This window comes from Miniopterus schreibersii (genome assembly GCF_964146895.1).
Source record: "Miniopterus schreibersii genome assembly, chromosome: 17".
In the NCBI taxonomy this organism is placed as follows: Eukaryota; Metazoa; Chordata; class Mammalia; order Chiroptera; family Miniopteridae; genus Miniopterus; species Miniopterus schreibersii.
This window is the reverse complement of record NC_138117.1, coordinates 752,460-775,072: the sequence shown is the minus strand read 5'-3', so window position 1 is coordinate 775,072 and position 22,613 is coordinate 752,460. Positions and strand designations below refer to the sequence as shown.

The 22,613-nt window shown below is 46.6% G+C and overlaps 1 protein-coding gene across 1 annotated transcript in view; it reads left to right on the top strand.

Moving 5' to 3' along the window:
• Nucleotides 1–3,782: 3,782 nt before the first annotated feature.
• Nucleotides 3,783–22,613, top strand: part of CNBD1 (cyclic nucleotide binding domain containing 1) — a gene marked incomplete at its 5' end in the record, with an annotated part of 77,222 nt that continues 58,391 nt past the window's right edge. Inside the window, 2 exons of the mRNA XM_081116491.1 lie at nucleotides 3,783–4,006; nucleotides 22,105–22,250. Coding sequence (XP_080972617.1) covers nucleotides 3,783–4,006; nucleotides 22,105–22,250 — 370 coding nt within the window. The remainder of the gene's footprint in view (nucleotides 4,007–22,104; nucleotides 22,251–22,613) is intronic.

The following is a 22,613-nucleotide window of genomic DNA, read 5'->3' as shown; positions in this document are numbered from 1 at the left end:
TTGTTTTTGGAAGTGAAGTGGTGTCAGGATGTCATTACCTCCTCTGTTGCTGTGGGGAAGCCCCAGCAGCTCAGGTGTTGAGGGCCTGCTGGGGCTCATCCGCACGACCAGGTAGAGAAGTAACTATGGCAAGGGGACCTTTAGACTAAATACTGAGGGTTTGTGAAGACTATTGGAGAGCTTTGGTCTGGGCACTTTGCTGACCTAAACAGTTCTCAGAACATCCAGAGACATTTGCTCCTGCCGGGGCCAAGGTGACCCTTTAGTGGGCAGCGGCTCTTCACCATGCATCAGTCCTGGAGTGATAACCCCAGAGCAGCCTTGGTTCCCTAGTGACATGAGCTAGCAACAAAGGACTTGGATTTTGGTGCTGGCAGCTGGAGGTCAGGTGAAGTGGCTCCCCAGCCCCTATAAGACGGCCCACTTTTGTGAAATCTGGATTTTACCCCTTTGGTCTCCTCTTGCCTAGAACAATAGTGTGACTGACCTGTCACTTGTTTGGACTATGCTATTTCTGTGCTGGCTTATTAGAAGACAGTGTCTTGTATACTGCTGGCTTGTGAATTTTCTTCTAATTCCTACAGTAAACCTGTGATACGTCAATTGCTGGCAAAGACCGAATCAGTCCCTGAGCACAATCTGCCGCCCAGGATAGCTGAAATCACGAATCCTGAGCACACGGGTGACGAGCAGATGAAATACAATGAGGCAGAAGAGCTGGGAAATACCACGGTTCAGAGCTCAGGATTTCTAAAATATGTTCTATTTGGAAATAGAATTTTAAAAATCTATTTTTTTTTGCCAACTCCTTAGCCCAAGTTGGACTTTTGAAATTATGGAACTAGCTAGTTTCTTCTATACCCATCCATGTCTATCCGCCCTCCACCTTCCTTCTGGGCGGGAGGAGGACCTTGCCCCGTCTTCTGTGGGCTGCTGAGAAGACGCCCAGGGTGTACAGGCTTTCTCCACTTACCACGTTTCTATCCCCCATCCTCTTAGCCACTGTCAGGAATTTCTGTGTTTCCGTCCACCTCTCCATTGCTTCTTTCTCAGAGACAGTGAGGAGGGCCTGCTTCTTTGACACTCTGTGGATTTCTCCCCAGAGCTATTTTTTTCTCTCACACTCCTCCTTCCTTCCGGTGCCTCTTCCTTGCTCTCTGCAGTCAGGCTGCCCGGTCTGAATCCCAGCACCGCCGTTTCCCAGCCATGTCACCTTGGACCACACTTTTGCTCTTGTTTGGGCCTCAGTTTATTTGTCTACAGAATGGGAAGATAGTATCTGCTCATATCGTTGTGTAAGGAGGGACACACGTAGAAGGCCTACCACAGTGCGTGTGCCACATGTGCCACATGGTGAGAACTGACACGTTTATTGTGTGGGAGGGGGGGCACATACAGCCAAAAGGGTAAGAGAATGGGCTTTGAAATCAGTTTAGTTTTTATTTATACGCTGCATCCTCCGGTTTCCAGTTACATGAACTAGGCAGATTACTGAGTTTTCAGTTTCTGTATGGGCCGCATGGGCAGGGAAGTGTACCAGCCCTCTCCGGTTAAATAAATTACAGTGAGACAGTGACAGTGTAAAGACCTTAGCACAGTGTCTGGCAATAACAAGTACCTGGTATATAACCGGTAAATGTGTAAAATGCATGGCTGTAGAACCTCAGTTCCAAGTGGAAAAAAAATAAGATCTTGGAAAAGCTTCCAGGGATATCAGTGGTTGGATTTAAAAGGAGTCTGTTCTTGGTCAGCGTATCTCTGTAATGTGAGTGTAGAAGTACAGGCCCTGGTTGGTGCAGCTCAGGAGTCTGAGTGTCCCCCCGGTGCACCCAAGGGTCCCCAGTTTGATTCCTGGTCAGGGCACGTGCCCAGGCTGCAGATTCAGTCCCCAGTCGGGCACGTATGGGAGGCAAACCAATCGATGTTTCCCTCTCACATCACTGTTTCTCCCTCTCTCCCTCCCTCCCTCCCTCTCTCAAATCAACAAAAACATTAAAAAAAAAAAAAAAGGGAACGAAAATGTCTGTCAAATTAAATTACATTTACACTGCATTATCTGAATCAATTAAGTCAAATTTAGTTAGACAGTATTCTTAAAATATATACTGTTTGCAGCCTGCGACCTCCTGGTTCATGGGTCAACCACCGAGCCACACCAGCCGGCGTCTGCTATGTTTGACGCAAGACTTTAATCAATGATAGAAATTAAAGTTTAAGAAGGTTCGGCTTAGGATAAGGAATGTCACATGGTCTGCCTGCACTCGGCCTCCTTGAACCGGTTCTCGCTGAGCACTGGAGACCACACCCACAGCGGGCGTTTCTGAAGCACAGTGTCGCCTCAGCTCCCTGCTGCCCAGGCCGGAGAGGCTGAGGCGCAGGCCCGACGCCCCCTGACCGCTTCCCCCCCCCCCCACTCAGCCCGAGCTCCGTCAGCGTCCTGTCGGCGCACGACGACTTCATGAAGCTGTACCCCGAAGTGTTCCTGCCGCGCCGGCCCCGGCTGCCCAGGCGGCCCCCGCAGGACACGGCCAGGTAGGGGGCCCTCGGCAGGGCTCGGGTGGGGGGACCGAGGACTGCAAGGCCGGGTGTTGAGTGGGGGGCGGGGCTGTGGGGGGCTGTGGGAGGAGCCAGGGGAGGGGCCGTGTGGGCGGGGCCCTGGGAGGAGCCATGGGGAGGGGCCGTGTGGGCGGGGCTGTGGGAGGAGCCAGGGGGCGTGTGGGCGGGGCCGTGGGAGGAGCCAGGGGGCGTGTGGGCGGGGCCGTGGGAGGAGCCATGGGGCGGGGCTGTGGGGGCTGTGGGAGGAGCCAGGGGAGGGGCCGTGCGGGGGGGGGCCGTGGGAGGGGCTGTGGGAGGGGCCGTGTGGGCGGGGCCCTGGGAGGAGCCATGGGGAGGGGCCGTGTGGGCGGGGCCGTGGGGGGCGTGTGGGCGGGGCCGTGGGAGGTGGATCCGCGGTGGCTCTGCAGGTGCGCCCGCGGCGGGTCCCCCGGGCGGGGAGCAGGCGGCCTCGGCGGCGGACACGCGCGGGCTGCTGGGCGTGCGCGGGGCTGCGCGATAAACAGGACGCGAAGGGATTGTCAGCTGAGGTCTAACTGTGCAACCGGGCGACTGAGCATCCGGATGTTATCGATTTATTTTTCTAAAAAGTATGTGCTGAATTTATTCAAGAAGCTAGAAGTTTTTAAAACTGTGAAAAGTACCCTCGAAAGTGTTTTTGAAACAACCAAAAGCACAAGAGTGAAAGTTCGCCCGCCCTCCAAACCAAAACCCTAAACAAACCCACCGCGCAGGTGACGTCATTAGAGGCTCCTGTTAATAAAAAGTAATTTCTGTGCAACTGAACTTTCCCGGCGCGGGCACAGTGGGCAGCGGCGGTGGCGTGCGGCGCAGCGTGCGGGTGAAGACGGGCCTCGGGCGCCCGCGCGGCTGGGACCGCGCCCGCCGGGAGCGGGGCTGTGCGCGGAACCGCCGGGTCCGGCGGGTCGGGCCCCGGGCGCACGGACGCGCGGCGCTTAGAGGCCTGGTCGCAGCCTCGCGACGTTAGCGGCGGCCGTGGGCACCCCAGCGCGCCGCGGGGCGATTCCCGTCGGGGCAGGTTCGACCCCCGGCGGGTGTGCGGGGGGCGGCGACCGATGCGTCTCTCTCTGCCTTCCCCTCTCTCTAAAATCAATAAAAACACCCTTGCGTGAGGATTTAAAAAACTAAAAAAATTAAGGCATGGGGAAGCACTATATTGTTAAAGTGCCGAATTATCTCAGAAAAGTGCATTTCTGCTCTTGAGAGTGATGCAGAAGTTCATGTCAGTGATTCGTGTGCAGTGCGCAGAAGGTAAACCCTGCGTTTCCTTGTCCAGAAAACCCTTGGAGGCCACAGAAGAAAGCCGGTCCCAGCAGCCTGACAAGGCGCACAACGTAGCCATCTACGTGAAACAGGCGCGCGGTGGCCGTTCATACGGACCCAGAAAGTTCGAAGAGAAATTAGAAGAATTCCTGGCTATTCTAAAGAAACTGTAAGTATTTTTAAAGATTTTTAAAAATTGATTTTTAGAGAGACAGGGACAGAGAGAGAAACATCAGTGTGAGAGCGGAACATGGATCGGCTGCCTCCTGCGCACCCCCGTCTGGGATCGGGCCTGCAGCCTGGTCATGTGCCCTGCTGGGAATCCAACCCGTGGTGACCGCCTGGCGCCCGCAGTTGACTCTCCACACTGGCTGGGCTTTTCTTTCTTTTTTAAAGACATAAGTAGGTTTCAGTGGACAGTCCTGGAAATGTCAAGAGTCTTTGCTCAACTTGACCACTAACGAGAACACTGGGCCAGTCATCCTACCCTCTCCCAGGTTTGCATTTGATTGCATTGCCACTGGCTTTTAAAATGCGATTATGGGTTGCTTGGGTAAAAATAATTGGTTTCTTTATAAATGACTAATTTCTGCAAAAAAGTGACATGCCTGTGTATTTGTGGGGGTTGTGGAAAGGGTAGGAGAAGAGATAAACTTATAAATGAGCTGTGAAAAGCTGTATAAGATCCTCTGAGGAAACTTGGCCCAATTGTTTTTTCTCCTACTTTCTCCAATTAAAGATGTTTCCTCGGAGGGAACGAGGCGTCTGAAGATCATTATGTTGCGGAGGAGCAGTGAGGCAAAGCCACGGCTCAGCAGTGGCTCGGGAACTGTCCCCTGGGAGGACATGGGGCGTTTGGCTGTTGAGATTCAGGCTGTTTAGAGTCCAGATGCAATCCGCTTTTTGCAGAGCTGTCTCCCAGTGAGAGGGAACACAGGACGAGGCATTGCAGTCTCAACTCTGTGTCGGGGCTCTGTGCAGAGGAGGCAGAAACACTCTGTGCTTCTCTGAATTCTGTTAGAAATACAGACTTTGGAGGAACATGGGCTGAAATGAGAGGGGCCATCTTTTTCTCCTAGAAAAGAAAGGCTTTATTTGAAGCTAAAGGGGAATGTAGGTTAATTAAGAATGGTTTGAATGCTAAAAGTGATTTCTATTTCTGATGGAAACAGTGATTGTTTATGACATAAGGAAAGGAACTACCTGTCCGAGTGGCTCAGTTGGTTGGAGCTTTGTCTTATACATTGAAAGGTTTAGGGTTCAATTCCTGGTCAGGGCATATACCTAAGTTGCAGGTTCCATCCCCAGTTGGGGCAAGTACGAGGCAACTGATTGATGTTTCTCTCTCACATCAATGCTTCTCTCTCTCCCCCTCCCTCTTTCTGTAAAATCAATTTTAAAAAATACCACAGATGGAGGGCTTAAACAACAGAAATTTATTTGTCACAGTTCTGGAGGCTGAAATCTAAGATCCAGGTGGCTGCAGATTCCCTTTTTCTGATTCATAGGTGCTGTCTTCTCACTGTGTCCTCACATGGCCACAGGGGTGAGAGCTCTCTGGTTTCTATAAGGACACTAATCCCATTCCTGAGGGCTCCATCCTCATGACCAAATCACCTCCCAAAGGCCCCACCTCCATATGCCATCACATTGGGGTTTAGGATTTTAACAGAAGGATTCTGGGAGGACATTGAGCCCATAATAAGATCTATGTTATTTCAATATAGATATAAATATTAAAGCTGAGACTTCTTGTCTTGGGTGACTATTTTATGTTCCCACTTCAAGTTAGAATCTTTTTTTCTCATAGAAATTTATCAGTTTTTGTATTTTCTTTGCCCCTATTATCCTGTTCACTAATTCTCTTTATAGCTGGACCTTACCTGGGTGTCAATCTCATTCAGGATTCTTAATCTCAGTTACTTCATTTATCACTTCTAAAAATCTCCAGGGGACTCTTTTTAAAAGTGTATATTGTTCTTTGCCTAAATCATATTATCATTTAACCTTGTACCTTTTTTTTTTTTTTTAAAAATATATCTTTATTGATTTCAGAGAGAGGAAAGGAGAGGGAGAGAGAGAGATAGAAACATCAACGTGAGAGAGTCATTGATCAAGCCCACAACCCAGGCATGTGCCCTGACCGGGAATCAAACCCTGATCGCCTGGATCCTAGGTCGACGCTCAACTGCTGAGCCATGCCCGGCCGGGCTAACCTTATACCTTTTCAATCATTATTGGTTTGTGATGCAACTTTATTACATTTAATAATTATTATATACTTAGACTAGTCTTTCGTTGGAATTTGTCTAGTCTTCTGCCAATTTTATATGGATTAAAAATTACTTTAGCTTTAAGATGTGCTTTGATATCTGGTAAGATAATTTCTTATAATTTTGGAAATTTATTAGGTCTATAAAACCGTAAGTTTCTCACTCAGGAACATGGTGTATATTTTGTATTTATTTTAGTCTTCTTCGATGACTCTTACTAGAGTTCCACGTAGGTTCTATACTTTGCAGAGGTAATTTCCTAGCTTTTATATGTTTTTTGTGAATATTATAAACAGCATTATTTTCTTTTTTCTCAAGTTGAGTCTCAAAGGAAATTAGTGGGCAAAATTTATTTGAAGTATTTTCTTTCAGTTTCGTTAAGATATATTGACACACGGCACTGTGTGAGTTTAATGTGTAAACATAATGACCCGACTTACACATACTGTGAAATGATTACAACTAGTTCAGTTGACATCCATCACCTTATATAAAAATAAGAGGGAAAGGAGAAACATGCGTGTTGTTTTCCCGGTGACAGGAACTTCTAGGATCTATTATTCTTTTAGCAGTTTTCACATCACTGAATGTACTGTGTCTCTGCCCCATTCCTTGTCATTTGAGCATATGCCCATCATTTGCAGTCCTTTCAGTTGCTCAGTAGGTACTTTAGAGAAGACACAAGGCACCACTCATGAATAATTACCTGCAGCCGTGAGTCTAGTTGACAGAGAGCCAGCCTCCATATGACCTCGGTGTCTGTGTGTCCATGTGGGGGCACGAGGCTCCCCTGGAGGAAACAGCATAATATTAACAGTCAGAAATAGTCTTCAATCTTCTAAAAAATAAATGAAACAAAGAGATAATCTATACAGTGCATTTGAGAATATTTTGTCTCTGATTAAAAGTCAAAATTGGCCAATGGCTTTCACTTGAAATTTGGATTTATAAAACATGATGGATTTGGTGTTATTAATAAATAGTTTATGTTTGTAAAGGACATACTTTATTTCAGTAACATGCCTCTGATCGTGATCCTCTATGTAGCCAGTGAATATTCTTTTGTAGGAAAAAATGCGACATATCCCACAACCGAGGCATAGTTCGGGGTGTGCTCAGTGAACATTCTAATGAATCACAACATGTAACTTTTCATCTCCCTTTGAGTCACTTGCAGATGCGCTAAGATATGTCTTCAAATCAGTTCAAGTTTTGACTCCATCAGTGCATTATTAATTCATAAAGCCAGGTTAACAATCAGGTCGTGTTTTCTCTCCAAAGCCTCCGTTGTCCTTGTCATTAATCACAGAGGGGCAAGTGTTTCTTTTCTTGTGTATTTGTTACATGGGCTATTTTTGTTTCTGTTTTTTTCACCCTTTTTCCTGAAGTGTAGCTTTTTAGGGTTTTCATTTGAAAATGTGGATGCTCACCGGGGTCTTTTCCTTCTTGGTAGCCCCTAATCCCAATGTTTAACTTCCCCAGCACCTCGAGACCACAGAGATCTCTGCTTCGACTTCACCCTGTGGAGCTGTGCTTTCTCTCTGGCTTCTTGGCCTCTTGCCTGTGTAAGCTGATGGGTCATCAGATGCCTTGAGGGGGAGACAGCAAACACCACCCAGCTGCCTCCGTGATGCAGAATTCTGCCTCCTTCTCTGCAGAGTTTTGACTCCTGGTCTACTTTGGTTTTCTCAGATATATTCAAATCCTGTATTCGTTTGTTCCTTTGCTTTTGTTAAATTTACCCAAATTCTGTGATTTTTCTTGCCGGGGTGGTTATCTGAGAAGAGCTACTTTGCCACCACAGACCCAGCAGAGGGACTTATGTCTCCATCCAACATCCTCAGATAAATAAAAAAATACTTCATTAAGTGGGTAAATCTCTATTTTGTTCCATTTGAATGAGAACAAAGTGAGCATTTTGATCTAAGAAAAACATTTTGTTAAAAGGACATTCGTTCTTAGGTTCTGTTTTTCAGGTTATAATAATACTTGATGTTGTCAGTTTTTCCCCAGGACAGTCATCTGGAGAATAAACATGAGGCTCATGCTGTTTTCACAGGAGACTCACTGGGACTCTGGAGAAGATAAACCGTGTTAGACAAGTAGCTCAGATAACTGACATTAAGAAAAAATTGTACATGAAGTAATTTGTGCTGGAAAGAGGAGAGCAGATTAATTGGAGTCTAGAAGCTAAGGGGAGTCTGGAAACCCAGCTCTGGCACTTCTCCTGTGACGCTAAGGAAGCTCTGGGGCCCGCGTACAAGTAGAACCATGTAGGCAAAACCGGAGGACCTTGAGATCTCCCGTAGATAGGTTCGCGGTGCCTTGAATTTACAAGAATTAGGAAGCCCCTCAGCGAGCACTGAGAAATGCCGCCTTTGGCAGCTGATGAATCGGCAGGAAACTTGTTTTCCTACTTTTGAGCAGAGACCCCTGGAAATGTCGATGGTTTTGTGGGGGCAGGGATGTCAGACATTCTTTATTCCTTCTAGGCGTTTTTATAAATGTTCGTTCAGTGAGCTTTCCTACCGTCTAGAAATGCTTGTGTAGCAAGTGTGTGACTGTCCCGATTATAGTTCAGTGTCTTACTCACATTGTAGAGACACAGAAATGTGGATGGATAATTCAGTATCATTTGGGAGCCGTGTTTCTTCCATGTTTGAGCTACGTTGAATTACAGACATTCTAGTTTTTCAACATTCCAATGGCTACATTTTTTTAACCAAACGCTAAAATTTAGATTCATAGATTTGAACCAGTGGTTCTCAACTGGGGAGGGTTTTGCCTCCCAGGGGACATCTGGCAACATCTGGAGATATTTTTGGTTGTCACAACTGGGAAGAAAATCCCATTGACATCCAGAGGGTGGAGGCCAAGAACAGGTCTTCACACCCTGCAGGGCACCTGACCTCAAAGCAGTGTCTGGCCCAGAGTGTCAGTAGTGTCAAGGTTGAGAAACGCTGTTCTAAATACAAAGTTAATGTGAATAAAATGTTAGAAAAAATGCACATAAATGCTGTTATTCAAATCAGTGAGTATTGTGAGCACCCAACATTGACCCAGTATGTACTTTTTCAGAGGTGAATGTAGATCCCATGTTAGAGCAAAATTAACATTAATATTCACTTTAATAAATGAAAAATCAGCATTTCTTAATAAAAATAATTTATTTATATTGGAAATGACAATGAGAACAGCAAGAGTACGTGAATGTCGAGGGCCGCCCACGCTTTGACATTCAGATTGGTTGTGAAATGCATCTCATGAAATGTTCAACTGTAATTTATAACGAAAGTGATCGTGGGGCGGCTTGAAACAAGGAGGCTGCATCTTTCTCTTGGTGAGAAGTAAGAAGTTGCGTTAAGTGGGACAAAGTTGCAAATACAACAAAAGTAGAAACCAGTGAGACCTACAAACGCTGGGAGGACCAGGTTCTGTCTCGAGGGCGACAGCTTCCTTGCCGTCAGCAGAGCTGGAGCGGCCGAGACGTCCCCCCCCTCCCCACTTGATACAGTGTGTCCACTTGTTAAACGGTTACTCCGAGGGGAAAATGTTTCTAATCTTCACAGACATCTGGAGATACAAATATCCTACAATCTGCCTCATCTTTAGATTATGGATTTATATATCAAATTAAAGATGGGGGCTCAGGACTGTTGTATTATTTGGGGGGTTGGGGGCCCCATAGTTGCTCCTGATTGAGAAACTGTTCCAGGAAGCAGAAGAGCAAGCGTAGAATGTTACAGCAAGTCTCACTGAAACGACGTCCTCTGCATGCATGAGAAGACACGTTGGAAACGAATTTTTGTAATATCTACTCTAATTTAAAACACAGGCGAAATATTTGGTTCTAAATAGGAGGCGATTTAAACAGACGGGGGAAAAGCATTTGTTTGCCCTGATCCCTGCCTTTGGATGATGTGTTCTCCCCTCTCTCTCCCAATCTCCTCTTTTTTCCTTTCCCCGTTTCGAAACCTGAGTGTGTTTCATTTAAAAACATTCCTTCTGAATTGTTTACGTGAAGAGGGAAGCTTAGTGCAGCATCAGGCAGGAGAAGCTAGACAGACAGACACGAGCAGACAGCAGAGGAATCCGTCCCGGACTCCTCAGAGGCTTGCTCCTTAAACACTAAGTAGCGTAGAGCCAGCGTGACTGCGAGTGCTGGACGTTACGCAGCCCCCGGGAAGGGGCACAGCGCAGGGCAAGGAAAGCCAGCCGCGGTCACCCCGTGAGCGGGACGGGGAGGCCTGAGAAGGGCCTCCCAGGGTTGCTGGACGTCCGCTGGTCCTTGCCCTGGCCGGTGCTCAGTGGTTAGGGCGCCGGCCTGAGGACGGACGTCGTCTCGGGTTCGATGCCGGCCAAGGGCAGGTACCTCAGCGGCAGGCTCGTCCCCTGGCCCCCTGTGCGGGAGGCAACCAATGGATGTGTCCCTCACATGACGTTTCTCTCTCCCTTTCTGCCCCTTCCACTCTCTCTGAAAAGCATTCCTCAGGTGAAGGTTAAAATATATATATATATATTTTTTAAAAAAAGAAGTCTGTTAAGACTGTTTGAAAAAAAGTATCACTGGGGAAAAAGGTTTATGGAAAATAATTTGTATGTCATTAAAACTAATGGCGTGTCTTAATTTAATGTCTTAATTTAATTTTAATTGATTTATTGGTACAATGATTGTATTTAAATTGTGAGTTTATGAAGTTTTGTTTTTATAATGTATTTTCGTTTTGAGGGATTAATTTCCTGAAATACAAGGTCTGAGGCTATTAAACATAAAATAATTACAGTCTGCCACGAAAGCGGAGGCGTTGACTGATCGTGCCGATCTAATCTAACCTACTTGACGGGCACGTATGTGTGTGCTCAGCATTCCACCTAGAAATTGGAGTCACAGATAGAATCGGGAACAGAAGTGAAATAAATTTAGATACGCATTTTCTTAGTGAATGCTGCCCATTGTTCACTGAATTGAACACATCTGCTGAGTTTTCAGAATTATTATTACCGTACAACAGAGATGCTTAGTCGTCAAGATAAACATTTCTAAAAAAAAATTTTTTTAAATGCTTGATGGCACTAATTTGTTTTAAGCGGCTTGCTAACTGTTTATGGCTGCCGGAGTTAACAGAGGTAGCCATGGAAACCGCCTCACAGTGCTTCTCGGTTGAGTGGGATTTAAAATATCTATTTAAAAACATAAACACTTTGACAGCTGTAAGAATATTTACATTTCCTCCAGTTTTGATTTGACGAGGCAGCTTGGAAAACCGGAGAAAGAAGCAGGAAACCAGAAGCAGCTCGAGATATTCTTGGAATTCGTACAGAGCCCTCCGGCGCGTTGGTCCTACCTGGATGGAGGTGGTGAAGGAACTGGGAAAATTATAAAACTCCAGACACCTGTCTAGACCCATGGAAACAACCTGTCCCTCTCTGTTCTCTTATTGCCATAAACTCCATTTATTTTCTCTGCCCCCCCTTCCTAATCCACCTGACTAAATACATCGTGGGCAGTTGAAATGTATTTGTGACGCACCCTCGGATTCGCTCGGTGATGCTGTATGTCACTAGTATCCTTAGGAAGCAGGACCGAGTTTACCTCGTTACCTGTAGTGGGATCTGCAGTGACTCGGCGCGGCCTCGGGGTGCGAGGGGGACACACAGCTCGGGCCATAGCATCTGTGATCGGGGGGAAGGGGAGGGTGATGACAGCCATGGCCCCTTCTTTTTATCTGGAGAAAACGTAACTTTCTCGGAAACCCCTTTCCCCAGCCGTATTTCTAGTTGTGTCTCACAGTCGCGTCTTATGGATGCTCCTGGCTCTGAAAAAGTTTGAAAAAATATAAATGGGCCTTTCCACCATCAATATCTAATGCGATATGGCGAGCGATGAGGGGTTGGAAATGACGTTTGTGGGGTCCGTCACAGTGAGCTCTCCCAGGGGATTTGTGATGGGACAAATGGTGGGCAGGCATCTTAAGTGACACTGCAGTTTTAGTAAAAAAATTACCAAATGATGACCTTGGAATATACCATGTCATGGAAACGCGTCTGAGGATCCCTGGCTAATTAGGCGTAAGTTGTCCAGTGTCAGGTAGAACATAAACTTCTAAAACTCACGTTTGTGTCGACGCATGTGGGTAGGGAGCAGAGCCTCGTGGGGTCTGGTGATGGGAGGGGAGTCGGGGGCCCCAGAGTTTGCTGTGTGGACCCGCGCTCCCCGTTTCAGTATCGGGCCTCCCTTTGTCTTCCCCTGCCCAGGGCCTGCACACATCAGGAATCACCTGGGACTGGGGAGGGGTGGCTATCTGACCCTGTGGGGTGAGGGGGGAAATTTGGAGATCTAATATCTTTTATTTATTGATTGATTTTAGAGAAGAAGAGAGACAGAGAGAGAGAAACACTGATTTTCTGTTCCACTTACCACGCTTCCCTGGTTGATTCTTACACATGCCCTGGCCGGGATCGAACCCTCAACCTCGGTGCATGGGGAAGATGCTCTAACCAACTGAGCTACCCGGCCAGGGCCTGGAGACCTAGTATCTCTATGCTCTGTGCACTCAATAGGCCTTTTTTATTTTTTATTTTCTTAGCAGTCTCAACTCCTCTCCTGGTAGTGCCTTCAGTGGCGCCAGTTTCCTCTGGTTCCCGGGCCTTCCCGGGGTTTGTGCAGCAAACCTTTTATTCTCACCGGCTTTTCCCAGCTGCAGACCTTTAACAGAACAGAGACGCTTGGAACTCAGGTTAGTTGCCAATGTTCCTCCTGTTTTCACTTTCTGGAGTTTCGTTGACCCCCCTCGTCCACTGTTAACTGTTCATCCATTATTTGCGTCTGTCTGAATTCCTCTAAGTTCTTTTATCTTGTGCTGTTTCAGGAGTGAAAAAAACGCCGGTCTTCAGCCTGCCATGTTCAGCTGGAGGCTGATGATCTCTTGAACACGCACTCGAGCCGCCTCTGGTGGTTGCCTTGGCTGTGGGTCGTCTGGGATTCAAAAACGATTTTTCTGTTCAAGTTCCCGCCTCTCCTGAATTTCTCTTACTCACTTACTTAGTGGGTCACCTATTTGTGATAATGGGTTATAGCCTTTTCCTTGGCTAAGGTTATAGCTCTTTTCTCTTTATTATTTCTGAATATTTATGAGTTCTTCCTGTTTATTGATTGATTGATTGGAGAGAGAGAGAGAGAGAGAGAGAGAGAGAGAGAGGGGGAGGAAGGAAGAGAGAGACAGAGAAATACAGATTTTGTTGTTTCACTTTCTCATTCGCTGGCTGTTTCTTGCACCTGCCCTGACCGGGAACTGAACCTGCAACCTCGGCCTATGGGGGCGACGCTCTAACCAACCAGGCCGCTCGGGCCATGGCTCCTCCTGCTTTTTTTTAAAGTCAGAATTACCAGAGATTTATGTTTTATTGCCCTTTTCTAAGAAACTACTCTTGGCTTTATTTCTCATTTCTACTGTTCCTTTTTTTTTTTTTTTAAGTATTTGGAAATGTGATAACTTTTTTCTGTTTTTTAATGAATTCTGAACATGCAATTTTCTTCTACTTTGTGATTCTTAGTCTTGATTGTTGAGTTGAATGTTCAATTAACTTATTTTCATATTTTTTATGTAATAATAAAGTAACAAAGCTTTTTTTATCTTCTGCTGAGAGATGATAAAATGTTATATTTTGCTTGAAAGTGTTCTTCCTATTATTAATTTCCATGTGGTGCGTTATGGTGGTTCCTAATTAAAATAATGCATTGTTTTAGATTACAAAAGTAACACAGACTTATTTTAAAATACTCAAATACAGAAAAGAGATTTTTTTTCGGGAGCTTGCAGGCAATAAAAGGTACAGATAAAAGAGTGGTCCAGGCTGAAGCTGTGAAAACAAGGGGGAAGGGGAAGGGCTGGAGAAGGACCGGGCGGGGGACGAGCTTAGACATGCTATTCAGAAAGGCCTCTGACAAGGTGACCTTGATTTATTTGCAAGTAAGTGTTTGGAAAAAATCATAAAACTTACTGTAGAACTACTACATGACAGGCACATCCTGAGGTGGCCCTGGTGACCTCTGTCCCTGGGGCTGCCCTGTGTCTCCATGTGCGTGTGGGTGGAGCCTGTCACTCCTCATCAACAGGACGTGGCAAAGGAGGTTGTGCTCCTGATTTTGTTAATTTTTGTAAGACTTAATCTTAGCAGAGCGGAGACAGAGACTCTCCACTTGGCAGAACCAGTCATGTCGGGACAGCTTATGGAGAGTGACAGAGGAGGGAACTGAGGGTGGCCGCCAGGACCAGAGGACAGCCTCCACCTCAGGGGGTCCCCAGTCCCAGGAAATAAACTCTGCGGGCACCCGAGGGAGCTGGCGAGTGCTCGCCGCTCAAGCCTCCAGGTGGAAGTGCGGCCCGGCCGACACCTTGATTGCAGCCTTGTGAGGCCATAATCAGAGGCTGCCGTTACACTGGACTCCTGACCCTCAGAAACGGTGACATAATAAATCATAATAAATGTGTGGGGTTTTGTTTAAATACTTAAAAAATTTTTTGTAACATTTAAAAAATTTTATTGACCGATTTTAGAGAGAGAGGGAGGAAGAGAGAGAGAGGAACACTGATTTGTAATTTTTAAACCTTACTCCATCCTAAGCTCGGGAGTGAAAAAACACGTCTCCGATTAAATAGTCTACATGGACATTTTAAAACTTTTGAGCATAACAATAGAACTAAACTAAAATTTTTTTAAATTAAAAAACGTTTCCATCAAACATTAAATGGGTAATATATCTGTTACATGGGGAGCTCACAGAATCTGAAAAGAACATGTATAAAAAATACGATTCACGAAAGATAAACAATTTGTAAACTTTATATAAAAACGTTTTATCCATGAAGGAAGCTGGTCAGACGTAGAGATTCCCTCCTTTGGTTCGAGACGGAAGGTGCGGACAGTGTGGAAACGCCGTCCCGGCTCTTCTGCCCCTGGCGCGTCATGAGAATAATTTTCAGAGGCCGATTTCCGTAGCAGTGAAACTGAGATCCCGCCTTGAATGCAGTGTTTCTCTCCAAAGAGCCAAGGTCACGATCATCGACCTGGCGATAAAACTTTCCGAGGCTGGTTGCTAGTGTCCTGGCTGCTCTGGTACCAGTGGAAAATCTCCCGCCCCCTGCTCCCAGTCCCGCCGCCTGGCCTGAAATCTGTGTCAAGCCAGAGACAGGCAGGGGACCCTGAGATAAGAAGTGACTAAACAGGATTAGTGTCCCTAATCGGGGCTAATCAGTCATTTCGAGTGGAAAATTCATTTGGATTTGGCTGACGAGAACTCCACTGCCAGCAGACTGCGGAACAATACTGCAGACTGTTGTGTTTTAAGATGCTCTGTGATCCCCGCAAGATGCTAATTTACTTTTTTCCTTCCAAACATTACTCTCCTAATCATCAAGATTTAATTCCCCTAATCTCCATCCCCGCTGACCTCCCAGAACGGCTTTTATAGTCACTGACGGTTGTGTTGAATTTACTATTTTTTGTTGTTGTTAATCCCCACCCGAGGATATTTTTTCCATTGATTTTTAGAGAGTGGAAGGGAGGGAGGGAGGTGAAGGAGGGAGAAAGAAGGCGAGAGAGAGAGAGAAACATCTACGTGAGAGACACGTCGACTGGTTGCGGCCCTCATGCCCCCGACTGGGGCTGGGGATTGAACCTGCGACCCAGGCGTGTGCCCCTCCGCCCTCCCTTCCACTCTCTCAAAATCAACGGAAAAACATCCTGGGGTGACGATTAACAACAACAGAAAGACCACTAGGAGAAAGCACACGCTTCTCTCAAAGCGAGTATACGGTCAGCTTTAAACATAAAGGCCTCCCCTAGTAATTGTGCGGTTATGGGATCACCAGTTCTCCTGGGGGTGACCTGACTTCACTCTTGGGGCCTGAAACTCCCCCGACGCTCCCAGAAAGTCTCTTATTTCTCCTTTGATTTTTGAAGGTATTATTTATGGAGTTTTATGACATTCAGGTTTCTTGTGCACATTTTAATACATGAAAAATTTTTTAATAAGACCAATAAGGAAATATTTATAGTAAAAGCAACTTGTAGTTAGCTAATCATAAAATGTAACATTTCCCACGTTTTTCCGTTCCCTGGAGGCCTTGCTTTCAGGGATTCCAGAGTGTCCTGTTGACCTCAGTCCCACAAATTAAAGTGATGGAGCAAAGGCCGTCCGACTGCAGGTCATCCTTAACCCATCCCCTTGTGTTTTTACACGTTGCCTCTTTAAAACGCAACCTCTGCTAATGCATAATTTCTCTGTGTAATTTTCTTTCATACCTCATAATATGCTTAGTGTTTTCACCCAGGGAAAATGTTCCTCTCCAATGAGGAATTTAAATAATCACAAAGGAGAGAGACTAGTCTGACCTAAGAATAGTTATCAGCTGAGTTTTCCTTGGAACTAATTATCCCGAAGTGCTGAGTCACTGCCGTATGCTAAAAAGATGTCCCAGTAATCTCTCGCACAGCTTCAGCAAATTAGACTTTGAAAATACGATCAGCACTCCGAGGTGTGGACAAGTAATCATCGGTTCTTTCAGGATTTAATTGCTTTTTTAATTGCGTGTGTGATTCTGACCTTCACCATAAAGCAGGCGTGACTTATTGGGCTGCGGGTGCAGCGGGCGGCCCGGGGACGCGAGTGTTATCGTAGCCACCACATTCCCCCACAGTTCCCGGCTGACTCACAAATGACTAGCACACGGGGGACACTTAGGATGTGCTTCCCGAGAAAAAAGTGTAATGCGGTTTTAAGTACTATATTCTTAAAATGATTAGAAAAAAATCCTATTTTGTTTCCTTACTTGGAGTTGGTGAAGGGGTTGACAAGGAAATATTGCTTTTCCACTTTAACCTAATTTAATCTTCACAACGAACCTTTGAGGAGGGTTTTCTGTTAAAAATCATCACAATGCCCCAGCCAACGTGGGTCAGTTGGTTGAGTGTCGTCCTGTGCACCAAAAAGTCTCGGGTTCGATTCCCCATCAGGGCACAGGCCCGGGTTGTGGGCTCGACCCCCAGCAGGGGGCGTGCAGGAGGCAGCCGATCAATGACCCTCATCACTGATGTTTCTCTCTCTCCCTCTCCCTTCCCCTCTCTCTAAAAACTGATAAAAACATTAAACAACAACAACTTAAAAACAAACAAAAACACATCCCCGTGGGAAGAGAGGTGTCTACAGCGGAGCTTGGGACCCTCTGAGAGATGCCCTGGGTTCTGGCCTCCATGCAGAGTGGCCACGGTGGAGGTGATTTCAGCCACGTCCGGTGGTATGTGAACAGGGCTGGATTCAGTTGCCCAACATACGGTCACTCTCCTAATAGGACTCTAGGCTGGCATTTTGGTGGCCTGCACTTTCTATAACTTAACTTACAGGGTGCCCTGAAGGTAATAAAATATTAAATGGCGTTAGGGAAACGTTAGTTACATCAGCTACTTATTCACCTAGAGCCCCGAATGTCTTATGTCAGCGCCACGCAACTGAAAGATTTCTCTGAGAAATTTAGGGACAAACATTCACTGTAAAAATTGAGATTTTATGAACCGGCTTCTTCGAGACGGTCTTGAATCGTACCTGGTTTGAATGAGGAATGGACGTTCTGACACCTCTCAGTTTTGTGGATGTCGAAAGCCCTTAAGCGTTTGCTCCTTGAAAACACCATCCAAACAACCTGTGGGTGAAACACGTGGGAACACGTGGGAGTGCATCGCTCCCACGGAAAGGGAGGTAATAGCGTCCCAGGTAATAGCAGCAGCCAAGCACGTCTGGGACGGAAGGACGCGCTCCCAGGCGACTTCTCAGCGTCGGGGCCTAGCTGGGATTGGACACGGTTCAGGATCCGGTATTTTATGAGTGACAGACCCAGAGAGGCAAGTGTTCCTGGCGATACTTGGAGGGTCCAGGAGATGAGATGGGCTGCCTGTTGTTTTGAGATGAGTGCTGTTAGAAAGCTCTTGGAACAGCCGTTGAACCTGAACGCAGTGTTACTTCCCCGGGAAGCGACGGCTGGAAGGGTGATGTTGACGCTGACAGCCAGGGGCACGGTTAGTGGACCCGGGAGCCAGTGCAGAGGCCACACTCTGGTTTGGATGGAGGGCACCGGGGTCTGTGTGGCCCCGACTCAGCTTCTGTCTCAGGCGGGTTTGTCCCGGGGTCTCAGGAGCGGGACTTTCTCAGGGATTCTGGCCCCACCCCGGGGGGGGGGGGGGGAGTGTCTCTAATGGTCTAGGCTCGGCATTTTCCTGTCCCAGCCCAGGGATGGAAGGTTTTATTGTTTCTCTACCTTAGTCCCCAGCTCATTGGGTCCCTCCCTGTGCCCTGAAGATGGTGGGTTCGCTGCCCTTCCCTGATGCCGTCAGCTTTGGCTCTGCAGTGGACAGGGCACCGGGACCAGGGCATCACCCTGCCCCCAGTGTCTGCCCCTCCTCTGGAATCTCGGTCCTGGGCCGTCCGTCGGGGTCTGAGGCTGGTGTGGACTCTCCTGGAGTCTGAGGCTCCTACGGGGTCTAGAATCTCAGAGCCGCCGTCACTCAGCCCTTTCAGAAACTTTTCATTGATTTTTAGCTGATTCTTTCAGCTGTGATCTCTCCTTGGAGGCAGCCGACTCTGCTTAGATTCCAGGGGGCATTTTTGCCCTGAAAACTGAGCTCTCTGATTTATTAAAACACACACACAGTTATACTTTTGTAGATCATTTGGCTTTTTCTGGTGGTTACAGGGTGGGAGAGACAAACTTTTCAGCCTTTTACTTGGTGAACAATGCAAATAGGATTTCGAGGTAGAGAAGGAAGGCGTAGGGGCCGGGCACAGATTTCGTAACAAGTATATGAAGATGGAAACCATTTTATTATCTTCAGATCTTCAGCTGTAACTGTTTTGAAATCCTGTCCCTTGAGCAAGACAAATATTATAAACCTGCTCTTAGGGGCCAAAACACTATTTTCAAAGTGACGGATTCGTGAAAAGGGGAAGAGCTCTGTAAGTTAAGGGATTTTGTTTACTGAAAAGGCCAATTATAGGTTTGATGTCAAACCATGAAACAGCACAAAGTATTTAAACAGTGAATTTTTCACAGTGTGAGGGCCCCGCAGGGTGCTGCTCTCGGGCCTTTCACATGAAGTCTACGGGCGCTAACGGAGCGCCGGAAACCTCAGCTGCGCAGGAAAGAGAATGGCTTAAACTGCCTCTAACCGAGAAGTAAATGCAGAGCCTGAAACCCGTGTCACTTTGTTAACCAGTGTCACCCAATAAAAGTCAATAAAAAGGAAAAAAAGAAAATAAAAACAAGTGCAGTTCCTCATGAATCCAACATCCCGAAGGCAGTGGAGGGTCAAGCGCAGGTCGGAACCCAGGTGCGTCCGTTTATCAGGCTCCGGGGCGTCCTCTGCCGTCCCCCCCTCACCCGGCGGGCCTCTGGGGGTCAGCTCTACCCTTGGCCTGGCTGAGCTGCCCCAGACCCTACACGTGGACGCGATACCGTCAAAGGAGGGAGCAGGGCCCAGCCCTCAAAGCAAAAACTCCAGGTCCGGTCACACGCCCGCCCCTGAACCACTGACCGTCCCCACGGGGATGAAATGTGCCTCCTGCATTGGCCCAACTCACAGAATTGTTTCCGGGAAGTGGCAGTGGATTCAAACCTCCTGAGAAGAAAATAAAATGCAAGTGAATTTCAAGGATACTTGAGAAGCAGAAAAACGGATGCCGGCGAAATGTTTCTTGTATCCATTCTCACTCTCTCTATATATATTTTTTTTGAATGCTCAATGGGTATAAAGTACCAAACTAGAGACTTTGGAGATTTAGAGTGTGGAGAAAATTCAGCCTCCATTCAAACACAGAGCAAAATATGGCAAAATAGCAGTAACCACGCTGTTGAAAGGATCGTCAGAGAAATGTCACGGAGCTGCTCCTGTGGATATAAATTGCTGAGCGTTTGAGGATTTTAGATCTTGGGATTACCCGAGAGGCTCTGAGCTCAGCTTTTCATTGTGCAAATGGGGCGGCAGAGCCCCGAGGTGATGCCCGAGGTGATGCCCGGCCCGACCCAGGTCCCGGGCGGCAGGTGGGGGAGGGAACGTGTTTCTCTGTCGCAGAGTCTGCAGCTCTTTCCATCAGCCCGTGTTCATTCTGAAAAAGAAAATGGTCACACTGTGTTCACACCAAGTCATCTGTCACCTTGTAACAGCCCTTAGAGGCCGGAGCGCACGTGCCGCTCGCGACAGTGACTTCAGGCGGGGCGGCCTCCCGTTTCCCTCCGTCCCAACGACCTTTCCGAACGTCTCACCCTCGACACTGCCGCCCACCGGCGCGTGGACGGTGAGCCGGGCGGAGGTTAATGCACCGCTAATGACAGGCTGTCGTAAACTGGCCCCTCTTGGCCTGAAATGCCCATTAAAACGCTCTTTTTACAGCAAAACTAAGTCGTTTTAGTTAGATTGTGCCTAATTGAGGACGCGGGGTGTTTTGTCTTTCAGGGTCATATGCAAAGAGCGTTTGTGGGTTTTATAAATCATTCTATAAATCATCACTAAATTTACCACTTCTCCGGTACCCTGACATTCGGAGTCGTTATGGCTCTTGTTAGTAGTGCTTGTTTTTAAAACGTCATGCCGAGTAATTTAACTTTTAATAATGCATTTAAAAAAGACACTTGGAGGAGATGTTTTCTGTACGATTAGAATTATAGGGAGATGTAAATCTTGACATTGGTTTAAGAAGCTTCTTGTTACCAAAGTCCCGTCAAACCCACATCCCTTGATATTAAAGGTAAAAGAATAATTTATTTAAAGTTTTTATTTTATTTTAATTTCTTTATTGTTGCAAGTATTGCAGATGTCCCATTTTTTCCCCATTGACCCCCTCCCCCCTGCACCCCCCCCCAGGCCTTCACCACACTATTGGCCGTGTCCCTGGGTTATGCATATAGGCACATAAATGCTTCGGTTAATCTCTCCCCACCCAGCCCCCAGCCCCCTTCCCTCCGAGTTCCCTCAGTCTGTTCCATGCGTCTGTGGATCTGTTTTGTTTGTCAGTTTATTTTGTTCATTAGATTCTACTGAAGAGTGAGATCATGTGATACTTGCCTTTCTCTGGCATATTTCACTTAGCGTAAGAGAGATCCTTAATTTTTAAAGAGACGAGTCTGTAAAGCCAAGCATCCTTGAAAGTAAACTGAGATGTTTAATGCCATATGACAAAAAAAAAGATTAGGCACTTATATTGCTCTTGGTATTTTTGCAGAGAGAAGTGTAACCAGAAGAGAGTCTCTAGTTTAACAAAACTGAGGGGCTTGTAGCAGAAGAAAGGAATGAGCTTCAGTGAGCACACAGGGCCCTCAGGCCTTTCTTAGAGATAACCTTGTTGTTAATATTTCTACATAATTTCAGCACAGTCAGGGAACATACGTGGCAGGACTTTAAAGTTTTAAAATGTATTGAGACTTGTCTTATGGCTCAGTACATGGTGAATTTTTCATGTTTCCTTGAAAAGAATGCGTATTCTGCAGTCTCTGGTCTTCGGGTAGAGTGTGTTATAATTGTCAGCAGGTTCCAAGTGGATGGAATCATTTGAATTACCCATGAATTTGCTGTTAACATCACAATTAATGTGGAGATACCGCTGTTCTCTTGTGTGAAATGTGTGTGCTCAGAGGTATAATCCGAGAGAGAATCCATGAACCAGGAGCATACGTTTTCATTTCTTGGAGATGCATCTTAATATTGGAAAAATAAAACGAAAACACCCTCACAGGTGTCCTCAAGTAATCCTTAAATAAAAAGAAAATATAAATTTGGAAGCTCAAAAATCAAGACTTTTAAAAAATATATATACCTTTATTGATTTCAGAGAGAGGAACGGAGAGGGAGAGAGAGAAACATCAGTGGTGAGAGCGGAGACCTTTCGGGTGTTTGTTTCGTTGTGTTTATGCTGTGGCCTCTCCATGTGCAATCTCTCTCTTTTTCAAAGTCCCATTCACAGGACGCTGCGTGAGCACAACACCGTGTGGAAGATGCTGAAGACAGTTCCGGATTTAACTTCTCAGCTGAAAGACGACAACCTGAGAGCACTCAGTAAGAACGTCATCTCCGAAACCTGGATAAAGGACAGCACAGGTAACGGGCCCTCTGGAGGGACGTTTGGCAAGATCCAATGCCTGCCCCTCTTTCGAGTTCTCTACTAATTAGCATACGTATAATTTCACTTGACATGTTAAAAATGTCCTGCTTCGATTTCAGTAGTAAGGTTATAAGTCACGAAATGAATTGCACTCCACGTTTTAGCACCTGTGTTTTAGAGACGGCCCCTGGAGTTGCTCCACCTTGAGCTCACGTCGGAATCGCCCAGGAGACTCACTGAGACATACTGTGTGTTCAACCCCCGAAGTTCCTGGTTCCACAGGTTGGGGACGGGGCATAATTTGCAGGGCCAGTAATACTCCCGGTGATGCTGCTAGTTCTGGGGACCACTCTTTGAAA